General features: G+C 35.7%; 1 protein-coding gene across 2 annotated transcripts in view; it reads right to left on the bottom strand.

The window, feature by feature from the left end:
- Positions 1 to 1,714: 1,714 nt before the first annotated feature.
- LOC147388945 (cytochrome b-c1 complex subunit 7-2, mitochondrial-like) overlaps positions 1,715 to 12,138 on the bottom strand; it is a 30,887-nt gene continuing 20,463 nt past the window's right edge. The window contains exons 3-4 of one of the 2 annotated variants that reach the window (XM_086418089.1): positions 10,920 to 10,967; positions 1,715 to 2,231 (exon numbers count right to left, since the gene is read on the bottom strand). In XM_086418089.1, coding sequence (XP_086274215.1) covers positions 2,163 to 2,231; positions 10,920 to 10,967 — 117 coding nt within the window. In that variant the 3' untranslated portion in view covers positions 1,715 to 2,162. The other variant, XM_086418090.1, reaches the window with a different exon arrangement.

Raw genomic sequence — 12,138 nt, 5'->3', positions numbered from 1 at the left:
AAAAAATCAAAAACTCGCTTCGCATTCCAACAGTGCTCAATTTCTCCAAACAGAAATCCTAATAGTAGTGATAATCTGACTACCCCACGTGGCACACTCAATCAACTCTATTGACATGACAAATTCAGGAGCTGCAGATATGTATGCCTCTGGATACACGGTTCCCTCAGGATAGACTTTTTATGGGGAGGTGCAGTTGTGTATTCCGAGGCATACAGATCTGCAACTCCCGAATTTGTCATGTCAAGAGAGTCGATTGGGTATGCCATGTGGGATACTCACAATTCATAAATCTATTGTGGCAAAAGCAATTTATAACTTTACCATCTCAAGGCATTTTTTATTTGATTGTTAAATTATAAGTTGATTTTGATTTACGATTGGGTGAATGGTTCGATGAATTGTATGTTAGGTGTTTGTAAAATTACCAAACTTAAGTGAATTATTGTTGATGGTGTATTATGCACGTATTTTCTTTATCAGGAAAATTTCAGATGTCCATTTTTAAGAGGAGGTGCTGCCGAAATTTCGATAAAATCATAAAATTTATACATTTATTTAAATTGAAAATAATTATTTTAATTATTTTTTAATATAAATTGATTATATACATTAGTATAATTATATATTTATTGTATTCTGGTTATTTTTTATGCATTATCAATATTAAGGGTATTCTGGTCATTTTACCAGAATCCAGTAATAAAAAGCTATAAAACGAACAGGCTTTTTTGACTTCTGTGCTTCTGTAACGAACAAGCTTCTGTCGAATATGACTTTTCAGGCTCTGGGCTTCTGCTTCTTCCAGAAACTGGCTTCTGGAGCTGAAGCTGACTTCTGTAAAGAACAGACCCTCAATATCCAAAATCAGTTTTTGGTCAGGTTGTTCTGCTTCCGGTGCCGGAGGAGCTTGGAGGTTCGCTAGAGCTCCGGTCGGGGGTTTGCTTACTAGTACCTGGGATAGGGATGATCCGGACCCCGAGCCAACCGAACTCATAGTGCATGCCCAACCCCAATGTCTCATTGTGGGCAATGACCCTGTATAGGGCCTTCATGAACTTTGCTGTTAGGTACTTATATTGCCTTATCGACAAGTGTCATCTACAAACTGAAGATGAGACATCTAGAGAAGCTAGGATGCACAAATACTACACGGAAGGGAAATAATTTTCACACAAAATGTGCAATCGTATACACACAAATCACAACACTATCCAAAGGAAAATCATCTATGGGCATCAACCACCACCTTAATATTCTGGTGTGCTGCCGTAGCAGAATGTTAATGGCAAATAATAGCGCCATTATTTGATTTTGAAAAACCATCGATTTCCAAAAACCAAAAAATCAACCACCATCCCATAAAATGATCGAAACCATTACATAATAATGGTATGAACAAAAACTTGGCCATTATTACTCCCAACAAAAATCAAAATGTCAGTTCATGATTTCTATTGTTTAACCAATAATGCAACAGTTCACATAGGGCCAAGTCCAACTAAATCATGTTGCCCTTATCTTAATTCATGAGAAAGTAGTTCAGTTGATAGTTGCACAAATAAATTTTGGATAATCTAAAAAGAAGAAAATTCATTATTTACACTGGCCCATGAATGGACTCATTAATAGGAAGAACTTACACAATTTCAATTTCAATATGAATGTAAACTAGTTTCAGCAAACAATGAGCATGATTACATGACATGCTGACTAACTCGAAGGATCATTCTTCATATCCATGTCTGCATTGTACGATCATTCTTACATTTAAAATGATAGTCACAAGATGACCAATATTCTAATATCGTTACCATAATCAGAAGAAAACTTGGGCTTTCCACCAGTATGAAACACACTGCTTCATAATAAGGCCTTCCCAATCCTACATGTCCCCTTTAATTTTGACTCCAAACAAAAAGGCAAATGTACTAAAAATAATATGTATGAGTTGGGGACAAAGCCTTTTATTTTAATACACATTATTAAGATTGATAACGTAATCAAACAACTCAGAAAATATGGCAATAACAAATCAAGAAAGGTCCAAGGTGGATCAAATGAAAACCAAAACCCTGAGCACTGATGGTCCTCCAACGAAGTTTATCAGAAAATACCGACCATCTTCAGCAGAAGACATATTTAGTGCAACAAGAATACAATTAAGGAATGGTTCGCTGATAAAGAGGTAATGCTCCTAATGCTTCCCGTTCTTCCCTCTCCCTCTTTACCTGCAAATATCACACAATTGGAATCCAACAACAAATGACCTGGTTTATAGTAAAATTAAATGAACCAATTTGAGTAATTGAATCACATGATAAGTACCAAGATAAGAGAAAGGGAAGGGTGAACCACTAAAACAATGCCCCCACCTTAACATTTAAATTTAATATAATCAGGGTCATTTTGGCCGAAAACAAAGAAAATTGCTATCCCACGTCCCTAAAATCACATTGTTTAGTATTTCAAAATTTTAAAAAACAGCAGACTGTTTTTCAAAAAATACTGAACCAGCCATTTTTTAAAAAATATTTACAAAAATAGTCGTATACTCAATTAATGTTTATCGTATGTATAGTTTTTGTACAGACAACTTGATGAACATAAAAGTATGCCCTTGAATGTAGGTAGGAGTAAATAAGTAAATGGCAAATGTGAGAGTATAATACATAACCAACATAAAACTGTTTCAATAAAAATAAATAACTTAAGAAATTGAGTTTATGTCCATTTTCATAAATTTCTTAAAATAAATGACTGTTCAGTAATTTTGGCAAACTGCATAGCTGATTTAGTAATTTCCTCAAAAGAAAAGCACTCTCAAATTTTAATTGGCCACTTGTGTCTTCTACACATGCACATAATTGTAGAGAGGGATGTAATTGTTGTGGAATGTAATCATCATGAATTAGGGATTCTTTCCAACTAAAAGAACTACAATGTGTGGAACCATAATTCCTCATTGTGGACTTAGTATGTTTTCAGACGACAAGGCATGAATATGTGAAGATACCTAAATTATGATATGCTTGTGGAATAGTATGGGACCCTCCATTAGCTCTAATTCTTTTTGGCCACCTCCAAATAAATTTGATACACGTTCAAGGAAATACCTCTTTTGATAAAAATATCAGTTATGTTTATCAACGGCATCAATACCTCTTTAATGTTCAAAACAGAGATAGGTCTTTGATAGTGTACTTAAAAGGGTATGTGGGAAGAACATAATACATACAAATCACTTATACTTTGATAAAGAGATCACGACACATCAAAGTGAAGAACAATGTGTTGATTTTTTTTTGGCATGATTGAGAGCATATAAGAGGGATTTATCCATTATTTTGGAGGAGACTTATTCCACAAGAGAGATCAAATATTTTATTTCATGATGTAACTTGTAATTAAATTCAATAGTTTTAATAAAAGGGTATGTGTTAATACATTGTCATAAGAATCAAGACTTCGTCTTGAGTATGAGCCAATCAGAGCTCAGACAATAAGAGATGCAAAAGAAAGTATGTTCTAGATTTTTTCACCTAAGATATGGTTATTTTTTCATCTAAGATATGGTTACTGGGAGCTAAGCCAATTACTTAGCTGAGTTAGTTCATCTATCCCAATAATAAACTTGGGATAAATCAAGGGACGCACATTGATGATCCAAAAAGGTTTAGAATTCTACAGGCAAACTCATCCTATTTGACAATTAATAAAACCGATATCACATTTGATGTCAACATTGTTAGTTTATACGAACTCCTCATGCCCCTCACATGGGGTCAGCCCTTCATATCTTACATCATCTTAAGAATGCTCTTGGTATAAGTATCTTATATAGGACAGCCTAAACAAGAAAATTATCCCAAAAGCCTGGCTCGGACACTAGCCCGACCTAACCCAAGCCCAAAACACAATGGTCGGGCTTGGGTAAATGGTTTCAAAGCCCAACCCAAAACCCACTCCAAGGCCTAGTCCATTTGTCAAAATCATGCATGCAGCAATCTACACCCCAATGGTAATTTCAGCTTCCCCACTAACAAACAATTGCCTATAAGGGAATCTTAGGACCTGTTTGGATTGACTTCTCTAAGTGCTTCTAGCTCTGGCAGAGAGTCAGAAACACTTACTCTATCGTTTAGACATCCAATACTTTGAAAAAGCAACTTTTTAAAAGAGTCAAAACAATACTTTTATGAGAAGTACCGAAATTGGTACTTTTCAATTTCGTTTTTACTAAGAGAAATTTTTCCGTCCAATTTTTTGGAGCAATTCCAATTTTACCCTCAAGAGTAAACACTCTTTATCGTTTTTTTCCCCTAGCCACACAAAACAAAAACAGAGATAGAGAGAGAGAAGAGTCTCTCGTTTGGAACCTCGACAGAACCCTCGATAGAACCCTCAAAAGTGATCTCTCTCCCTCCGACAGTGTCTTCTCCCTCTGGCGACTACGAGGAGGCTCTGTCGATTTTTTTTTAAATAAGCATAAGTATATTTTGAGTTTAAAATGATGTTATAATGTTTTTATTGAATAAAAACAATAATTGTTACTTTTTTGAGCATAAGTTGTCAAGTTATAATGTTAAAAATAGTAATTATTACAAATAAAGGCATTCTGGTCATTTTGACAAAATCCAAAATAGTTTCCAAACGAAAAACTATGTGAGAAGTACTTCTAGCAGTACTTCTGGGAGTACCTATGTTCTAAGTACTTCTGGCTCCTGTAACCACACGGGCCCTTACCTTCCATTTCCAGATTTCCAACAACTTTGTTGTTTTTTTAAGAAGACAAAGGTGTAGTTTTCTATAAAAGAAATGATGGTCGAGGTGACCACCATTAGGAGAATAGTACGTCAATTAGCCCCAACGTTACCATTAGAATTTATATTATTGTAAAAAGGGCATATTGGTCTTTTGACCAAATTTAATATAAATAGAGAGAGGAGGCCTCTCTCCGTAATCTCTTCCAACTCTATTATTCTTATTCTTCTTCCCTTTTCTCCATCAACCTAGATTTCTACATGGTATCAGAGCACTAATCTAAGATAGAGATTTAGGGTTCTTCTTTTCTTATTCTTCTTTCCTTCAATTATTTTTTTCTTTTCTCTTGGTTTATTCACTTGATTTTGATCTTGGTGTAAATAAAACCCTGTGTTTTAGGGTTTATTGGTGATTGTTTTAAACATAAATGTATATCTAAGGTTTGGTTAAGGTTTATTAGCGTTGATTTGAAGTTTCAACGTGATTGGAGCTAGTTCAAAGTTAAGAGGCCAAAACCCTAACTTTTAAGTTTTTGATTTTCTTCACAACTACGCGCATCTAGGCATCCCTACCCAAACTGCACCATTCATCGGGTTATTCCCTATCGTCTTCCACCTTTATTTTATTCATTTGGTGCTTTGGTAGCTTTTCGGGAAAAAAATAAAGTTTTGACTTCGTCGAATTGTGGCTTTTTGAGTTGAGTTATTTCTTATGGCATCTAGTACGTCTAGTGAAGGTAAACAGTCATGGGATGGTGTTGGTGCCTATGTAGCAGTAGTTAAACTAAATAGCACCAATTATCATCATTGGTCATTCTGCATGTTGATTGTGTTAATCACGAAGAAGAAATTAAAACATATCACCTCTGATTCTCCAACAACATATGATAAATCTTATAAAGACTAGATAAGTGAAGATGTTTTGGTTATGAGTTGGCTTTTGGCTAGAATGGAGCTAGTGATCAATGCCAACATGGTATTGTTGTCTTTAGCAAACGCTATATGGGATTCTGTAAAGGAGATGTATTCTAATAAACGGAATGTCTCCAGAATTTATATATGGGAATCTATCTTTACCCCAAAGCAAAACGGTAAGCATGTTAGTAAGTATTAAACTCTTCAGGGAACTTTGGGAAGAGCTAGTTGAGTATCAATCTTTCACCACTAGTTCATAAACACAAAAAAACCTGAAGAATTTTATATTACAAAATTTCTATTTGCGTTGGATACTAAATTTGAACCTATAAAGGGTCAAATATTGACTAGTGAAACTTTACCTGCAACTGCCAATGCCTTTTTCTCGAGTTATACCTACCTCATTTGTGGCTTCGGGTTCTTCATCCCCAATTGGTAAAGATTTCGCCACTCACCACAAGCAACCCCCACGATGGTGGTAGAAAACACGATAATCTTAGTGGTCATGGTGGTGGACGTAGTGGTCATAATGGTCATACAGGCACTAACAGTAATATGAAGTGCACATATTGTGGGGATTGCTTGTGGGGTAAGTCTACTTGGGCCAATCAAGCTACTAAAGAGTCTCAACAAACTGAAGTCTACTATTTTGTCTGTGCCGGTTCAACATCGAGTATCTACTGGTTCACAATCTCAAGGAAATCTAATTGTCCAAATGGCACAGCTTCTTCAAAGTTTCTTCGCGTCATCTAGTACATCCAATATAGCCACACTTGCCAACAAAGGTAATTTTGCTCTTGTGGTTGCCCAGTCATCATCTACCTAGGAGATTGACTCAGGAACTAGTGCTTATATGTCTGGTATACTTTCTCTTTTTTCCCAGTTTTGTTTTTCTAAGTCTAATAATTTCCTAGTTGATGGCTCTACTAGACCTGTTTTAGAGTGAGAACCATCCATCCCACTCCATCTATATCACTGTCATCTAGCTTATATGCACCTGATTTTCCTTTTAATTTGTTATTTGTGAGTCAGCTTACTAAATCCCTTAATTATTCTATGACATTCCTTCCATCTTGTGTTATCCAGGACCTCAAGATGAAGACGACGATTGGTTTGGGGCATGAAGCTAATGGTCTATATTTACTAGATATGGGAAAGGTTGAATCAGCACTAAGCACATCTGTCTCCTAACTGCAGTGGCATAATCGTTTGGGTCATCTATCTTTAATTAAGTTGCGTCAATTGTTTCCTAATTTTAAGCAATTATCAAGTCTTGAATGTGAGACTTGCCAATTGGGCAAGCATCATTGTAGTGTTTTTTCTTTTAAAGTTGAGTTATCAATTGAATAAATTTGATGTAGTCCATTTGGACATTTGGGGACCTTCAAGAATAAAAAGTATTTCTGGTTCTCTTTCTTTCTCATCTTTGTGGATGATTTCTCTTGCATAACATGGATATTTTTATTAAGTGACAGACTATATTTTAAAATGAAATTCAAGTTTAGTTTGGTACACCAATAAAAAAAAAACTCATTCTGATAGAGCCCTTGAATGTATGCAAACTTCAGTTTAAAAATTTTGTTCAGCCCATGGCATTATTCATCAAACCTCGTGTGCTCATACATCCCAACAAAATGGGGTGGCTAAGAGCAAGCATCACCATTCATTGGACGTTGCTCGCACATTTATGTTTAACATGAATTTGCCCAAAACTTATTAGTCTGATGCTATCCTCACTGGTTGTTTCCTAATTAACTATATGTCATCTACTATTCTTAGGGGTCGAACATCATCTTTTGTGTTATATCCTTCTGGTCAACCCTTTCATCTTCCACCGCGTGTGTTTGGTTATGACTTTTGTTCACAATTTGGAACCAAGTCAAGATCAGTTGGCTCATTAAGCTATCAAATGTGTATTTGTGGGTTATTCTCGAGCTCAGAAGGGGTATCGGTGTTATAGTCCCAAACATTGTCGATTCTATGTGAGTGCGGATGTCACTTTCTTTGAGTCAACACCTTTCTTTTCTAAAAGGGGGAAAAAAATTTAGTCAATTTGATCTCTTCAGTCATGGGGAATTTCTTCAATCTACCCCTATTCCAATTATTCCTTCACCTATAGATGATGTTCCGACTCCGTTGAATGTTTATCAATAAAACAATATAAGAAAAGCAACACCAAGGATACTAGCCCCACATCCGACGTCTTCTAGTCTTGAGGATCTGAGACCAGTTGATTTAGACCAGCCAATTACTCAGAAAAAGTACTTGAGAATGCACTAAACATCCTATAGGTAATGTTGTGTCTCTTCCTCGTATCTCATCTACGATGAAGTCCTTTCCCTTGTCTTTGTCTTTTGTTTTTATTCCTCCCTCTTATACAGATGCATTAACTTCACCTAGTTGGAAGTTGGCAATGGATGATGAAATGAGGGCGTTACAGGACCGTTGGACATGGGATCTTGCATCTCTACCTCCTGGTAAGAGAACAATGGACTATAGATGTGTCCATGTCATCAAATATCTCCCAGATGGGTTAGTTGAACGGCTAAAGGCTACACTCAAACTTATGGAGTTGATTACATAGAGACTTTTTTCCCAGTAGCTCGCCTCAACTCAGTTAGGATATTATTGTCTACATGTTGGGATTGACCTCTTTATCAATAATATATCAAAAATGCATTTCTTCATGGAGATCTGCATGAAGTTTATATGGACCAGCCCCCATGATACGTAGTTCCTAGGAAGTCAGAATTGGTACGCAGACTAAAGAAGTTCATTTATGGACTGAAGCAATCTCCTAAAGCTTGGTTTGACAAGTTCAACTTTGTGGTGTTGGATTATGATTTTCAAATATCATCTTCCAATCACTCAATCTTCATTTTCAGAAGACGGTACGTGGGACTATAGTACTTATTGTGTATGTTGATGACAATCATTTCTACAGGGATAGCTGAGTTGAAAATTCATCTTGCTACGCATTTTCATACTAAGGATTTGAGGGTCCTTCGGTATTTCTAAAGTATTGAGGTTGCCATATCTAAATCTAGGATTAATCCCTCCCAAAGAAAATATGTGTTGGATTTGTTTTCTAAGATTGGTATGCTTGATTATAGGCCTATGGATACTCTTATGGACAGTTTGATCAAGCTTGATGGTGAACATGGAGAGCTATTTGATGACCCGGGAAGATATAAACGCTTAGTTGCTCATTTATCTCACAGTGACTAGACCAGATATTACCTTTGCAGTAGGTCTTGTGAGCCAGTTTATGCATGCCCCACACCAGTCACATTGGGACGTTGTGATCAGGATTCTAAGATATCTCAAGAATGCACCAAGCACTGGGCTATTGTACAAATCATCTAAAGAATTGACAGTTACAGGTTTTTCAAATGCAGATTGGGGTGGTAGTCGTATTGACAAGAGATCTACCTCAGGATACTGCACCTTTGTAAGAGGTAATTTGGTTACTTGGAGTAAAAAACAGACTATAGTAACTCGTTCTAGTGTTGAAGTCGAGTATAGAACTATGGCTCATACTAACACTAAAATGATATGGGTTAGGTCATTACTTCAAGAGAGAGGGTTTTCAGTGTCTACACCTATGCATATGTTTTGTGATTTCATTAATCACAGTAATCCAGTGTTTCATGAGAGGACTAAGCATATTGAAGTCGAATGTCATTTCATTAGAGACTTGGTTATTAGTAATCAAATTTCTACTCCATACTTAGGGTCAGATAGTCAAATTGGTGATATCTTCACCAAGGCTTTGTATAAGGGGTTATTTTCTAAGTTTTGTCACAAGGTGGGTATGTTTGATTTGCATGCACCAGCTTGAGGGGGAGTGTTAGAATTTATATTATTGTAAAAAAAGTATATTGGTCTTTTGGCCAAATTTTATATAAATAGGGAGAGAGGAGGCCTCTCTCCATAATCTCTTCTCTAGTATTATTCTTCTTCCATCTTCTCCATTAACCTAGATTTCTAGGGTTAGAAACTGAATCCCATCGGAAAAGATAGTTTTCAAAGAAGCCACCATTAAAAACTACTCAAAACATCTTGCGACAAAGAAATATAAAACCAAAATGCTAATAACAATCTCTTGAACGAATTGCTTTCATACGATAGAAGACAGCATCTCTTGCTACCAGTCCATTGACTAATTGGGAATTAGACTATCATTGATATGAGTTTTAATAAGTTAAACTGGAGATGCTATCTCCACAGTTATTAAATATATTTGCAGACAAATGCAGTGATCCATTTTTGACAGGTGGTGGCACCTTCAATGAATCCAGTCATTTTTCTGGTTGATCACCTGTGATGCAGTTATGTCCCTGGTAATATTAAAACCCTGTTTGGAAATAGCAGCACCATGAAAAATGTGCTTTTATATTACTTCACACTAGGCTGTGCTGCTTGCAATTTTTAAGTAACACTGTAATACAGCTTACAACATGTTATAATACATACAAATTTAAGTGCATAGATTTTATATAATAAATTAAAAATGAGGCACGGTTTAATATAAAATAACTGAAGTATTTGACAGTTATTTATCAAAAATAGTAAATAAAATTTTTGTAACAGTTGGACCTTGTTATGGTAAAATTACTAGTGTATTATTAACTCTTGCTGCTGATTCTTCAGATTTCAATGGCTAAGATGATGATTACCGACTCTGATACTTTGTTAAATGATTTATCGATTCTTATACACATATTGAAGCTTGTCCATAGTTTATTGGTTTTGTTTGTCAGTATTTTCTCTTATTGTTTATGGTGTTACTCTCACCACGAGGCTTCTAAGATTCATAATCTTGAGCTACACGTCACATAGGCAAGGCTTCGTACATTTGCATACATCCTCATTTTATTGCTCCAACCAATGAACACCACGGATAACAGCCAAGGAAATATTCTGATAGAGACACTCATGAATTAGCTCTCATCTTTAGTTGATACTCTCATATGCAAATATTTGAGTTTTATTAGCAAACTTTCCATGCACAATCAAAATGAAAAACTAGATTAAAAATAAAGCAGGAATTTCTACTGAGGTTTAAAAACTAGTAATTGACCTATAATAAATTAATAGTTGAGAAATTGCCCAACAACCACAAGAACGAGAAAAAGCAAAACAGCACAAATCTGAAAATGAAAGAAAGGATAATTTTTTTTTTTTTTTTTTATCAGTAAGAAAGGAATGACAAAGCATTTGATTCTAAGATGTACTTACAAGAGCCAGCATATCCTGAAGATAATACCTAAATGGTGTCTGCATTGCCTGTAAATAATTATAGAACAAAACAGTTCATTATAATGCTATACACAAGTTGGAAAAAAATTGAAAAACTAATGGGTACAGCTAAGAACTTGACTAGTCCTTTTTGCCATTTGATAGCCATAAGGAAAATCATCATTTTGTATCATCATTGCTACTGGCATGTGCAAGAATAATGAGACTAATATATCAGATATCCAAGTTCTACTTTATTTAATAGAGAACATATTTGAAAATCTACTTCATGTATTCACCCATCAAGATTATTAAATTGTGCCATGATAGAAACCAAAAACTCTATTAAACATTAGGAAAATCTACCGAGTAAAATGAAGAAATTCATGAGTCTTTTTCTCCTTTTAACAAACAACGGGAAAATCTAGATGACTTTGCATCTTAATTGCTACCATTGTTATCTCGGGTCCATTATGCACAAGGATGAAGAGCTAAGGGTATGTTCGTTTGGGCTTCTGTGGAGAGCTATTTTTGCTTTTTTCACTTTTAAGCCCAAAAAGCCAATAGGCTGATGTTCGTTTGGGCTTTTATTGCTCTTGGAGATTTAAAATGAAGCCCAAAACAGCTCCCAAGTAAAGTCATCCAAGAGGTGCTTCGTGAAAGAGCTTTTGCGCAAAGCAAAAGAACGAAAAACAGCTCCACTGAAATTCCCGAAATACCCCTCATCTTTAAAGAGTATTCCAGCAAAGTTAACCTAAAGAAAAAGGCAAAAAATCCGGTCTTCGCTGTAGCTCGACTACACAGCAACGCTGAACAGAAATTTTCGAGGATTTAGAGCATCACGACATTAGTTCATCACGATTCTTCAAAGGATTACTATCGGATTTCCGATCTAAGATCCTATTTTCATCGATTCTTCTTTGGTTCGTGTATCTTGTGGTTCATATCCTTTGATTTCTTGTTGTTTCTTGCTCAAATAGAGACACTCACTCACCAAAGCCATCGCCCTGACCTCCTACAGACCACTCACATCCACACTATCTCCTTCTTCTCCTCTCTCACCATAGCCTCTTCACCCCCTTCCCAATGCCATTAAACCCAGCAGTCATAACTTCCTAAAAATCACAAAATGGAATTTGGAATTTTGGACCTCTCTTTCCTTATATGTCATTTATATATTTACAATTTCCAGTCATTTATATGTATCTTTCCTTTACTT

This window comes from Akebia trifoliata, chromosome 12 (genome assembly GCF_017979445.1).
Source record: "Akebia trifoliata isolate Shusen 1 chromosome 12, ASM1797944v1, whole genome shotgun sequence".
Taxonomy (NCBI): domain Eukaryota; kingdom Viridiplantae; phylum Streptophyta; class Magnoliopsida; order Ranunculales; family Lardizabalaceae; genus Akebia; species Akebia trifoliata.
The sequence above is the reverse complement of the archived record's forward strand: the minus strand, read 5'-3'. Positions and strand labels throughout refer to the sequence as shown.